Below are 14160 nucleotides of genomic sequence, written 5' to 3' on the forward strand. Positions count from 1 at the left end.
TCCGGGTCCAAGCCGCCATTCATTTGAGTGGAGAAATCATTCGTTTGTGATCGCGTCTTATTCCTATCACACATTAAAGTTAATTTTACATAGTCATAGTGTACAACACAATCTCTGGGCTTGCTGCATAACAAATACCAAATATTTAACAATTTATAAAACAATGAATCACTTTCTGGCCATCGGATATTAGGCATGGACATATTTATTGCGATCGTGACTTTCGAAAGTATTAAATCGCTTTGTAAACGCTTATTATCACCATTTCATGAGTCTCCCCATTCAGTTGAATAGAGCGCTTGGACCCGGAAGCCGCTCCGCGTGACGTCACACTTAACAAGCGAATACACTCATTGATTATCTGAAATACTATGACCAGTCATAACTGAAGTTTAAAATCAACGATCATCTCCTGATTCAACCTCAATACCTGGATTTGTTTTAGGCAAGACTATATTATGGCCTGTTTCCACTGAGTGGTACAGTACGGTTCGGTACGCTTTTATGGCCGTTTCCACTGTCAAAAGGCGTACCGTTCCAAACCGTACCGTACCACTTTTTCGGCACCCTTTCGAAAGGGTCCCAAACACAAGAAAGGGTACCAAAAGGCGGAGCTAGACGCGCAGCTGAACGCTATTGGTTTACAGAGATGCGTCATTCGCCAGAATGTAAACAAAGGACCCGCCATGTTTGAAATACACAGCGATAGATTACAGCGGAATTATATATTCATATACCATCGTCCTGATGAACAGCCACACAGCCATAGAGTAGAGCAGAATCTGCCCTGTTCCTCACAGTTTTATTAAGAGCCAGTCTGACGCGCGAGCGGTTTCGCTTTCTTCCTTGCGCTCGCCGCGCGTCTATATCTGAGATAAACTTCTTGAGCTGATTACAATAACGTGCGCTTGATTATTGACAAGCTTTGGAAACCCGATACCATGAGAAGCTGACAAACGCGAGAATGACACATTCAGAAAGAAAAGGACAAACGCGAGAGTGGAGCTGGGAAAAAAGGAGCACGTTATTTCTTCAGCAAACGTGAACAAACTGCCTTATTTTCATTTTTATCATCACCTTTTGGACTAATATGAACTGAGAATGATGGAATGACTCTCTAACAGAGTTTACATGTGCTGCTTAACAGACACAGATGAGATGTTTACTCTGACTGTAGGCTATACTTTGTGTTGTTTTGTACCTAATTAGGAACAAAATGTATGATGTGTGTAGTTTTTCTGTAGTTGGTAACATATCGGAGACTGTAAGTGTCTGTGTTCATATATGTTAATTTATTTATTTTATATAATTACAGACGTTACAGTCGGCTATTTTGCTTTTTCGTCATTGATCTGCAGTTATAATAAACTCCTGTTCATAGAAAAGTTAGTATTAAACATTTATACAGAAGTAGTTGTGTGTAAAGCGTCTGTTTTGTGAGAAGTGCTTCTCATACGATATGCAAGCGACCCGTACAGCTTTACTGTAGACATTTTCTCTAGCGTAAATAACGTCGACTGAAACTGTCATACACCACGCCCACCAAAAGGGTACCCTTGGTAGAGGAAACGCAAGCCTGATAAAGGTGACCCATACCAACCCGAACCGTACCGTACTGTACCAGTCAGTGGAAACGAGCCATTAGATCAATGGGAGTACGGATCAGACCACACACACACACATGTAAAAAAACTAAATCTAAATCTTGATACCATCAAGCAGACATGGTCCCACCATGGAGGTTGAATAAGGCCCAATCCCAGTTCTACCCCTTAGCCCTACCCCTTACCCCTTGTTTTGTGCGTTCATGTGAAGGAGTAGTGGTGTCCCAATTCCCTTTAGCTTGAAGGTGTAGGGCTAAGGTGAAGGGGTAGATACCCTTTCGAACTGAAATTTTTCAGGACCACACTTGAAACCAAAGGGTAAGAAAATTTCCCAAAATACCCCAGCCATAACGGCAGCATAGCTACACCCAGAAGTAAGAAGATCCACCAATTATTATTTTTTTGTCATAATTAAGATTTTTTTATACAATCATAATCGCGTTCATGTTCTACCATCATGCTTTAAAAAAAACAGCTAAAATAAAAACCGCAAAACTTGGCTATCTATAATCCGTATGTGGAGTGGTGAGCGTGATCGAACACCCAATAAGGGGGGAGAGCATGCTCGGAGCCCGGCGGCTAATCAGCAGGTCAATCAGAAATGATAAATAACACCTGTCTTTCTAGTGATTGGGCCGGAGAGACTCCCCTCTTAAGGAGAACGGGAGAAGCAGTCGAGAGAGGAGGGAGCACACACACACACATACACACACACACATACAGTTTCTCGTGTGGTGGTTGCAATTAAAAAATAAAAAGATTTACTTACCTGAATCACCGACCCTGTCTTCTTCTTCCCACACCGTAATAATAACTCATTATTGTCAACATTCTGTCACTGGATGACACTCGAATACCCTGTCAGAAAAGTCTAGTGGCTGGGAATAACCTTTTTACAGTGTCTGCTATAATGTTAATGTTGTTTTTTGTGTGTTTACATAGATGAATATGGCCACTGTGTAAATGCACAGTACAGTTGCGATCTTATTGCCACATTAGATCATTATGATAACATGATATATGGCTTCAGTGGTTTCCTGAAGATAAATACCAAAAAATAACACAACTGGAAAAACTACAGCAGTCGTGATCGTCTGATCTCATATGAAGCAAGAGTTCGTCATGACATGTGCAGATGCTGCAGTGCTGTCTCATTTCTTAGGGGTAAATTTTGAAGGCGTACCCCTTCACACTCTGTTTCAAGAGCCAAGGGGTAGGGGTAGGGTACAAAAATCGATTGGGATTGGACCAAGCTGCATGCAAATATAATATGAGCAAGCATTAGAAGGCTGATATATTTTCACATAGATAACAACAAGAATGTGCTGACATAAGAAATTTGTATCCTACTCAAAAACCTATAAACAGAATCTGATTCGAAGCTCTCTCTGCTTCAAATGCCGCTCTATAATCAGATTAATAATAGTGCCAATGATCACCCATGTCCATTGTGGTTGAAAGATCTTAAAATGGACATGCAAGGATCAGAACTAGATCTCAAAGCTCCTTGCTTCAACTGAGGTCTCATTTGTTCTATTAGGGGACTTCATCACTAGGGGTGTCACGATTTCGATTTTTAATCGAAATCGATCGAAATTTATACTCAATTTCGATTATCGAATCAAAAAATAGAATTGTCGATGCTGCCACGCCCCCATGTCACGTCAGCTTGGCTTGCCAAGCGGGAAAAAAAACTGGCCTGTTGAAGTGCTTGTTAAACTGCAGAAGCAGGAGACCCGTCGACAGAACTTAAACCCTCTCCTCTTTCAATGAAGTCGCCGGTGTGTAAGCATTTTGGATTGCCAGTGAGTTATGTTGACAACGTTCATGTTGTCGACAAAAGAAAACACAGTTTTGCAAGCTCTGCTATGTACGTATTGCGTACGGTTCGTCCGATAGACAACACCGGATCGCGATCCTCCGCACGCCCCCGTTGCAAATCACACTCAGGCCCTGTTTACACTGTCTTTGTTTTTAAATGGCATTTTAGAACGACAACGATTTGACATCCACAGTGGCGTGTAGCATTTCTGAGCAGCCCTCCTTCCTCTCTACCTCTGAAAATGCACATCACGTGACCACACAGACACAGACAAAAACAGCCATGCGCTCCAGACAGCAGGTCTAGGCAGTCAGAGGACTGCTTCAATCTTTCACTCACTTGTACATAGTTAGTTTAGCGAACACCTCAGATACTGTTGGCTGGTTCCTGTTGGTTGTGCGTCTTTTTTTACCGACGCCATTATACCGACACAGATCACTGCCTATTCACGAGTCCCGCAGAAAAAAGTGATTGACAGGTGGTAATTATGTGTGTATCTTGCCTTTATTCATTTACTTTATGATTTGTTTATGGGTAAAACAAAGACCATGCAGGTCAGGAAGTTTAAACGGTAGGCTACAAATAATTAATTGGACATTAATTAATTAAATATTCATAATCGAAAATCGAATCGTGCCTTTAGAATCGAAAATGTAATCGAATCGAGGATTTGGAGGATCGTGACACCCTTATTCATCACCCATGATCAGTGATATTGATACCTGGAGAGGCATGCTAGGAACACATAGCACCAGGATACCCTAGTCCAGTGGATAATCAAACTTGTAGTGATTTCATCTTATCTTTGAATATACAGTATGTTTCGACACTCAGGTAAAGAGAGGGACAGAGCTGCCAACTGATCTCCACATGGCCTGACCTATGTCAGTGGGATTTTTAACTTTCACCTCAAGAAGAGGGTGGCTGGAGACTGAGTAAAGCTGAAGAAGGAGTCCTACCAGATCTGGTGAGCTCTTGCAGCCTAGGCAATCGTGGAAGCAATTTGGAAGCAACTTGGGCCTGGGAAGAGATTGGGGAGACCATGTAAGAGGAATGTCAATCAGCCTTAAAGAGATATATATATATATATATATATATATATATATATATATATATATATATATATATATATATATATATATATATATATATATATATATATATATATATAAATAAAAGAGATTATTTATATATATATATATATATATATATATATATATATATATATATATATATATATAAAAGAGATTATAGATATATATATATATATATATATATATATATATATATATATATATATATATATATATATATATATATATATATATATAAAAGAGATTATAGATATATATATATATAAAAGAGATTATATATATATATATATATATATATATATATATATATATATATATATATAAAAGAGATTATAGATATATATATATATATAAAAGAGATTATAGATATATATATAAAAGAGATTATAGATATATATATATCTATAAAAGAGATTATATATATATATATATATATATATATATATATATATATATATATATAAAAGAGATTATATATATATATATATATATATAAAAGAGATTATATATATATATATATATATATAAAAGAGATTATATATATATATATATATATATATATATATATATATAAAAGAGATTATATATATATATATATATATATATATATATATATATATATATATATATATATAAAAGAGATGATGGATGGATGGATGGATGGATGGATGGATGGATGGATGGATGGATAGATAGATAATAAAACCAATTGAAACAGCAAGTAGCAGTTTACATCTTCTGTAAGTCAAGGTAAAATTGCAGAAAAGTCGTATTATTTAGTTCTGAATAAATAAATAATAAATTAATAAAGCATAGACACTTGTGCACAATTGATCTTGTTTCCAAAAAAAAAAAACAGATCTCAATCTCAAATCAATATTGAGAAACAAATATCACCACTTATAAATTGTGATTTGCCACCATCTAGTGGTATCTTTGGGATAGACTTTATCATTATATATGCTTAGCAAAATGTTTTTTTGGATTTCGATTTCAGATAGATTTCAGGGTCTTTACAAAAAATAGAACTCAGCATCTTTGCTTGTGTTACCAATTTAAAGCTTAACCACTCTCATATTTGAAATCTAAGTAAAAATCAGGCAATTAAAACAACACATAACAGCATATAACAGTAATGAACACACGTTTTCATTTGAAAACCTGCTGAATGCAACTATCATCGTGTCCACATGGTGGACAACATGTATAAGGAATGAAAGCCTAAGACATTTTCTGACAGTAATACTACTGTGCCTGTTCATACTTGAGCAGAGAAAATGTTCAGGGGTTTTTTAATCATGACAAACTTTCACACGTGCAGTGCTATCCCAAAACATAGTTAATAACTAATAAAACAGTTAATAGGCTATATCCCAGGTCCAGTTTTCAGATGAAAATGGCTCAGCTAGCATTTAATTGGAACTACTCAAAAACAGCAGATCTATAGGCAATATATTTTGGTGCATTTAAACAGAACATGTATATCCATTAAAACAAGAGTTTGGTCACATAACATCAGTAGTGAAAGAAAGTTACAATGTGTGTTTTTTTTAAATGTTTTTCTTGATTTTTCCTGTTTATTAAAATTTGATTTCATATTTTTCCTTAACATATTCATTTGCATGTGCTTATTATTGGGCAGTCATTTAAAGTTTATTTTCATTAAATTAGTTTCAGTTTTGGCTTTAACACTGACTACTCTTGTCACGTTTAGCGTGATCAAAACAGAACAAAAACAAAAAGGTGCGGATCCAAGTGCAGATATTTATTCACAGTGCAACAAACAAGGTGATCAAAATACAAAGTAACAAACAAACGACCAAACTAGAAACTAAAACAGAGACAAGGCTCAGAAACAATAACTCTAAAAACTAGACTTTAGCAAAAAATACAAGAACAAGAAACTCGGTAGCAAAACTTACTAGAACTGGGGACAAGAACGACAAGGAAGACAAACGACGCGATCCCAAAACAGAGGTGAAATGGTAGTAAAAAATAGTCCAGATAATAACAGATGTGAGGACAGGTCAGTGTATATGTTCCGGTGTATGTGCGTGGTATGTATGGGAATGTAGTTTTTTCTTTGGGACGCTGTCGTGCCAACTGAGTCCTGGTGCACTACAGCGCCCTCAGGTGGTCACTGACGGATGTAACAAATCTAATGTACTGTATATGCACCAGGCCCACAGCCAGCCTATTGAAAAGGGGACTTTTTTGCTGTTATCCATCTCAAATTATATTGCAATTCAGTGACATTTTAAGCACTAATTTGTGCTGGATTAGCTATTCGGATGGTGATCATTAGCACACTTTTTGATGCAACAAAATACTTCCTTACATTTTTGTTCTTTTCAAAGTTTTTATCATACAATTTTTTTTTGTTTTGTTTTAAACTACCCTACTGAAAAAAACCCAGCTTAAACCAGCCTAGGCTGGTTGGCTGGTATTAGCTGGTCGCCCGGGCTGGTTTTAGAGGGGTTTTGGCCATTTCCAGGCTGGTTTCCAGCCATTTCTAGCCTGGTCTTAGCTGGTCAGGCTGGGAGATGACCAGCTAAAACCAGCTTGACCAGCCTAGCCAGGCTGGGTGCCCAGCCAAAACCAGCTATGTCCAGCTTAAACCAGGCTGGTCAAGCTGGTTTTAGCTGGATTTAGCTGGTCATTTTCCAGCCTGACCAGCTAAGACCAGGCTGGAAATGGCTGGAAACCAGCCTGGAAATGGCCAAAACCCCTCTAAAACCAGCCTGGTCGACCAGCTAAAAACAAGCCAACCAGCCTAAATAACTACCTTTCTAATCATTTTGGCCACCACTGTATATTTTAAAATTCCAAAATAATTCATATGTTGTTAGTGAAGAGAAAGTGAGACAAATTTATAATTTTACTGCCTTCCGAATGACCCAAAAGTCCATTCTGAATGAATGGTGAAAATAAAAAGGGATATCAGAAGAAAAATGGCACTAGTTAGCACACTTTTTCTTTCCCAAACACACGTTTTAGATGCCATTTATCAAACTCAAGTTAATGAACTGACTCTTTCACTATATTAGACTTGTCATGATACTGAATGATAAGAAAAAAATGTCAATTTCCCAACATTTAAGGCACTGTTGATGGCTTTCTTAAAACAGCGTTGATTTGCCATTGTGTTCACGTGCTCAACAGAAATGACTGTGATTGGCCAAGAAGGTCATCAGTTCTACCTTTGCTGTTTACCAAGTACAAACACAGACGAGCAATCTGCTTGACTCGACTGATCTTCAAGGCTGCTTCGCGATCCACTGTCCGTGCATCTGTGTTTGCACTGGGTGAAGAGCAGTAAACTGATGAGCTCTGGTTAAAACTATGGTAAATCAGTACTGTTTATGAACGCGTTCAACAGCGCTTGAATGTTAGCAGGAAATGGAAGTTTTTAAAACTTCAGTACCGGGGCAATACTGTTACAGACAACCCGAGGGTGTGCTACAGAGGACTGCAGTGTTTTATTCCTCATGGGTTACATAGGCTGAAGCAGGAAAGCGTCCCCATGGTGTTTTACTGGTGCCATGAACTGAAGCCTAGGAGGACACTTGAGCATATTACTCTTAAAGAGATTGAGATTTAGTTTGATGCCTAATCTGCTTTTAGTTGTTTAAATTAAACTTACTATATAATATTAAAGCGATGTTTACACCATTTCTGCATTTTAAAATCTCGGCAACAGCCGGAGGTTTATATTCCACAGCATGTTGCTGCAATGTTTACAGTGCTGGTCCTATACTTCCTCGCTTTGGTTTTTTAAAATGGCGGCCACGTGAAATAAGAATATTGTCACTCACACATAGAGCTGAGATGAGCCAAAACAAACTCAACAAAATGTAAATCCTTGTAATGTTTTCTTTGAATGAGAAAACAACATATTTCTTTACATAATTGTGAAGAAAATGTTGTAGTCTACAAGACTGGTTACTTAAAAGTCTAGTTCAGGCCTATTCATGTTCTTTGGACCTACATTTTTTTTCTCTAAAACCTATTAATCATGCATTATATATATTTTTTCTAAAAACGCAAGCATGTACATTAATAATTATCACATATTATTGTAGCACAGTTTGTGCTGAATACAAATAAAATACATGTTGGCCAGTTTTATGTAATAAGTAGCTGAAATAAGCACAAATGTCAGGGCATGTCAAAACATCTTAAGGCCGATTTATACTTCTGCATCAAGCGCACGCGTATGCTACATGAACGCATAGCATGGACGCATAGCCCTCGTCACTGACGTGCACCTCTCAAAAAACTTAGCTACACATCGCAACAACGCGTAGCCTAGCAGTGTTTACTGTTTACAAGGAGCTCCGGATGGAGACGGTTGCTTCGTGGTTACTTTATGGTTAAAGCTGTTGCACATCCGCCGGTTCCTGCCTCAAAATGAGCGAGTTTGAACCACTTGTACATCAAGGAAGTGTTCAGAAAAAACAAAACACCAGCGAAGAAACTCAACACAGAGGAACATTAACACCTACTGCCAGCTAGTGTTTCGGAAGTGTTATTTCAGAGTTATTTCAGGCCCCGTTTACACTAGTGCGTTTTAGTTTGAAAACGCATAAGTTTTGCTACGGTTACGCCATCCGTCCACACTACGCCAGAGTTCTCGAGCGCCGAAAACGGAGCTTTTTGAAAATGCTGGAGAGGCCGTTTTCATTCCGAAACGCTGCTGCTCCGTCTCAGTGTGGATGGGGAAAGACGGAGACATCTGAAAACGGAGGCGGGGCTGCAAACGTTCGCCTATCTGATTGGGGCTTTTCCTCAATATTAAGTAGCCTACACACACAGTTCAGTCTCGCATCCTCTTCTTGTAAGTTAAGACTTCGCAAGTTTGATCAAGGCTGCAGTCTCTTCTCAGTTTGATATGGAAAACATACCGAGGACACGGGTAAATCTTCAAAGGGAACAGTGTACTTTATAACTTCATTCACATCACCCTGGCTTTGTTTCACTTTCTCAACAATAAAATGTAAACTTGATTTAAGGAGCTGCCTATGTTCTTTTTAATATTAGCAACTTAACAGACAGCAGAAATGTTGAGGCGTCGTGCTGCATGTATGAGCGTCATCTTCTCTGTGTGAATATTTATAACAAAACGGAGCCGATAACAACTGCCTCCTTTCAATTTCAGTGAAAATACGAAACGCACCCTCTCTTTTGCTGAATATCAGTTTTAATAATCGATAATTATAAAAGTATAACATACAATAAGTTTATACATTGTAGGAAATAAAGGCAAGCGATCAGTCAATGTACCTGGATTAATCATTAACTTATCTTTGCGCTTAACCAAAACATGTTACCTGTGAACAAGTAACTTAATAGATTCCAATGACCAAAGTCAGGGAATTGGCCTATGTCGTTAGATAAAGACAACAACATGAATGAAATATCACGTTTAGCAAATATAGTGAGATTAGATCCAGCGGGAGATGCTTGATGAGCAGTCCGACAAGCAGAGCTCTCATCTGGGTAGAAATGCTGGAGCGCTTGCCCGAAAGTGAGTGTGGTCATGTGATGTGCGTTTTCAGCGTTTTGGTGTGGACGGAGAGCTGTTCAGAAACGCTGGGTAAAACGCGAGTGTGGACGCGGATCGTTTTCATTCTACAACGCCGTTTTAAAACTAAAACGCACTAGTGTAAACGGGGCCAAAGTTTGCAGAAGTATGAATGCACGGCTAAGCGCGTTGCATGTGCCATAGGTCACGCCAATCACTTGATGCAGAACTATAAACCAGGCTTTAGTGACCCCAAAATCACCTCAGACACCTGAGGATTAACCTCAGAGCAAAACAATGGAAGTCTATGCAATATCATATGATATCCTAGGACAGGGGTGCTCAATCCTGTTCCTGGAGATCTACCTTCCTGCAGAAACACACCTGAACCAATTAATTAGGACCTGAACACCACTTGATAATTACAGGCAGGTGTGTTTGATATGGGTAGCAACTGAAATCTCCAGGAACAGGATTGAGCACCCCTGTCCTAGCATATGAAAACAAACCTATGTGTGTGTATGTGTCTGTGTATGACTGCACATTTCCACTGTAAACTTCTTTAAGAGGTATGCATTCCATTTGTGATTATCTTTAATTGTTGGTCGCAAAATGCAAGAACTCAAGAAAACAACTGGACAAAAATGTAATCCTGTTTGACACCATAAAAAAATAGTACTCCTCTATGGGAGTAGTTTACAGACTCATGGGAACACAACATTGTGTATTAAGGGCTGATGATATGTCAAGCTTTTATTCTACTCTAACAAATGCGACAAGACTTCTCGTCTGGAAATATAAAGGGTTTCTATTTAGCAATGCAATGTGGAGAGCACAGCTCGATGATTGTGGGTAGATTTAGCATGTCTTGTTTACTCCAATATACACTTTAAGCTTGTCATACCGTGGTTTTATTTTTTTACTTTTAACTAAATGCATGTGAAGTTTTTTCTTCTGCGTTCATTGGCACAACACAATTGATATGACACCTGATTAAGCCCTATGTAAATTCTTTGGTATTGTGTAAATACAAATTTTTTTTACTTTTGTATTGTGTAAATTGTATTTTTTTTTAAGCATGAAGGATCTTACCCCACAAAATACCTCATTCACTGAGTTCAGATTAAATGGTTTCTACAGCCTTGGAGAATGGAGGCCTTTTTTATTTATCCCATTCTTTCTGATGTTTATGTTGGCAATCACAGCAAATTCTATTCTTATATATTTAATCAAAACTCAGAGGTCTCTGCATTCTCCGATGTATGTATTAATAGGTGTAATGGCAGTTGTAGACTTGATTATGCCTTTATCTTTTGTTCCCAACATGCTTCTTAGCTTTTTATTCAACTGGAGTGGGATATCTCTAACTGGTTGTTTGATACAAATGTTCGGCATTCATTTTGTGGGATCATTTCAAGTTACTCTGCTTTTTTGGATGGCGCTGGATCGTTATTTTGCAATATGCAAACCTCTTTATTATCATAAATACATGGAAATGTCTAACTTCCTTAAGTTTGTGTTTGCACCAGTAATCCGAAATGCACTCCTGATTGTCACCATGGTCTCGCTGGCTGGAAGACTGTCATTTTGTGCAACAAATATAATTGATCACTCTTTTTGTGAGCACATGGCATTGGTTCAGTTAGCATGTGGAGATATATCTGCTAATAATATTGTAGGTCTTCTGTCAGCTTTCCTTATAGCGGCTACAGATTGCATTCTTATTACTGTCTCATATATTGTCATGTTTTTCTATGTTTTGAAATCTGGAACGGCTAACATGAAGGCTTTAAACACTTGTGTTACTCACTTAATTGTGTTGTCAATTAGTTTGACGTCTGCCTTGACTGCATTTTTGTCATACAGAATACGCAATAATCTTTCTTCTAACAATCGTATATTTATAAGCACAGTGTACTTATTTTTTCCAAGTTGTCTACATCCGTTAATCTATGGATGGAGAACTAAAGAAATAAGACAAACATTTCTGCAGTTTATACACAAAGCACATATATTTCCTTTGGAAAAATAACGGATGCATAATTATACTCTGAAAATGGACAATTATTTTAAACAGTGAATTGATTATGCACTATATCGATTATACAGAGAAAATGTACACATACAATCTGTTGTTCCAGCCTGATCTCACGTGAAAACGTAACTATTTTACATTTTGTCAGTTTAGTGGCTAATTCGTACGAGTTCAGTTTCAGAAATTGTATGATTTTTAAAAAGGAGACATGGCACCCAACCGTCATTGGGGAATGAGCAAATCGTACTAAATTGTAGGAATTAGATTGTACGAATTCATGCGAATTAGCCACTAAATCAAAAAGTTACGAATTGCCGTGAGATTGCGTTGGTTGTTCTGTTTATAAAAGGCATAAATGTCTTTGTAAGAACATGTAAAACATCTTAATAGGGATAGGAAGCTGTACAATGATGTAAAAATTTAACGTTTTTCTTGACATTAGTAAATGATGGCTTATTTGAATTCACGAACACTAATCAAAACACAAGCTATATGATGTCTGTAATGCTCATATACTAAGTAAACATAGTACATATACTATTACTCTATTGAGTCTTAATTCCATACCTACCATATAGGCCTTCTGAACAATGCTAACAAAAATCTATACTGTATTTTACAGCATGTGATATAAGCAGAATATTTAAGTTCTTGAGTAAACGGTCAACATTGTAATAATATATAATAAATAAATTGTAATATTTAAATGTGTGATCCACAGTGAGCAGCTTCAATGATTGCCTTTCCCAAGCTATGAATTTCAAAGTACAGTTGAAGTCAAAATTATTAGCCCCCCCTGAATTATTAGCGACCGTGTTTATTTTTTTACTCAATTTCTGTTTAATGGAGGGAAGATTGTTTCAGCACATTTCTAAGCATAATAGTTTTTAAAAAACTATTTCTAATAACTGATTTATTTGATCTTTGCCATGATGACAGTAAATAATATTTTACTTGATATTTTTCAAGACACTTCTATACAGCTTAAAGTGACATTTAAAGGCTTAACTAGGTTAATTAGGTTAACTAGGCAGGTTAGGGTAATTAGGCAAGTTATTGTATAACGATGGTTTGTTCTGTAGATTATCGAAAAAAAATTGCTTAAAGGGGCTAATAATTTTGTCACAAAAATGTTTTTAAAAAAATTTAAAACTGCTTTTATTCTTGCCGAAATAAAACAAATAAGACTTTTTACAGAAGAAAAAATATTATCAGATATACTGTGAAAATTTCCTTACGCTGTTAAACACCATTTGGGAAATATTAAAAAAGAAAAAAATCTAAAGGGGGCTAATAATTCTGACTTTAACTGTATATGCTTGACCATATATTAACGGGATTGTATATAAGAAATACAGAATAGGACTTCATTCTGCCAATTGAGCAAATGTATTTATTTGTTTTGTGATTTTAAAATAGGAAAACATAGCAGGTAAGAGACCACCTTTAACCATCCATACACTATGTTTAAACCTGTGGTTCTCTATCACAGGCCTTGCATGTGCTTTGCATATTTTGAATGTCTCTCTTATTTAACACATCTGATTCAGAGAAGCATCTAAGTGAAGCTCCATGCATAAACTGTATTCCCACTGACAAGGTCACTATTCACCTTATTCTCAGCTGTCGAGCGGGCGCTGCCATTTGAATCTTTTTGTCTCGCGACTTCCGGTCCCATTCACTTTCATTCATTTTTTGACGTTGACAACTGCTCGTTACGCTGCTTGATGTTGCAATTTAATATTTTCTTATTATATTATGCTACTTGGTCTGTGTAGTCATGCAAACATTTGTTTGTTGAGCAAGTAGTTTGGCCATTTTCTGCCGTTTATTATTCCTAGTCATTTCTCCCATAGGCGACTGAATCGGAAGTTCTAAGACAATCGCGAAAACAGGCGCACTTCCGCATTTTAGAATAAGGTCAATACAAATTTTGACGGTCCCATTAATACAGGGGTGGCCAACCTTGTTCCTGTAGAGCCACCTTCCTGTCCTATTTCAGTTGCAACCCATATCAAGCACACCTGCCTGTAATTATCACGTAATTGTTCAGGTCCTAATTAATTGGTTCAGGTGTGTTT

At 37.1% G+C, this 14160-nt stretch overlaps 5 protein-coding genes across 7 annotated transcripts in view; 2 read left to right on the top strand and 3 right to left on the bottom strand.

Annotated features, from left to right (window-relative positions):
- Positions 1-14160, bottom strand: part of brwd1 (bromodomain and WD repeat domain containing 1) — a 1114631-nt gene that overhangs the window by 510105 nt on the left and 590366 nt on the right. The gene's annotated exons all lie outside the window — the stretch shown is intronic.
- Positions 1-14160, bottom strand: part of phkg1a (phosphorylase kinase, gamma 1a (muscle)) — an 831529-nt gene that overhangs the window by 377474 nt on the left and 439895 nt on the right. The gene's annotated exons all lie outside the window — the stretch shown is intronic.
- Positions 1-14160, top strand: part of mxf (myxovirus (influenza virus) resistance F) — a 250465-nt gene that overhangs the window by 233409 nt on the left and 2896 nt on the right. The window lies entirely within an intron of this gene.
- arrb1 (arrestin, beta 1) overlaps positions 1-14160 on the bottom strand; it is a 348576-nt gene that overhangs the window by 162070 nt on the left and 172346 nt on the right. The window lies entirely within an intron of this gene.
- Positions 11123-12076, top strand: or55a1 (odorant receptor, family 55, subfamily A, member 1). Its single transcript, NM_001130802.1, is given in 1 exon segment — positions 11123-12076. A coding segment is annotated over 1 exon segment (954 nt).

This window comes from Danio rerio, chromosome 15 (assembly GCF_052040795.2).
Source record: "Danio rerio strain M-AB ecotype USA chromosome 15, GRCz13ab, whole genome shotgun sequence".
Taxonomy (NCBI): Eukaryota; Metazoa; Chordata; class Actinopteri; order Cypriniformes; family Danionidae; genus Danio; species Danio rerio.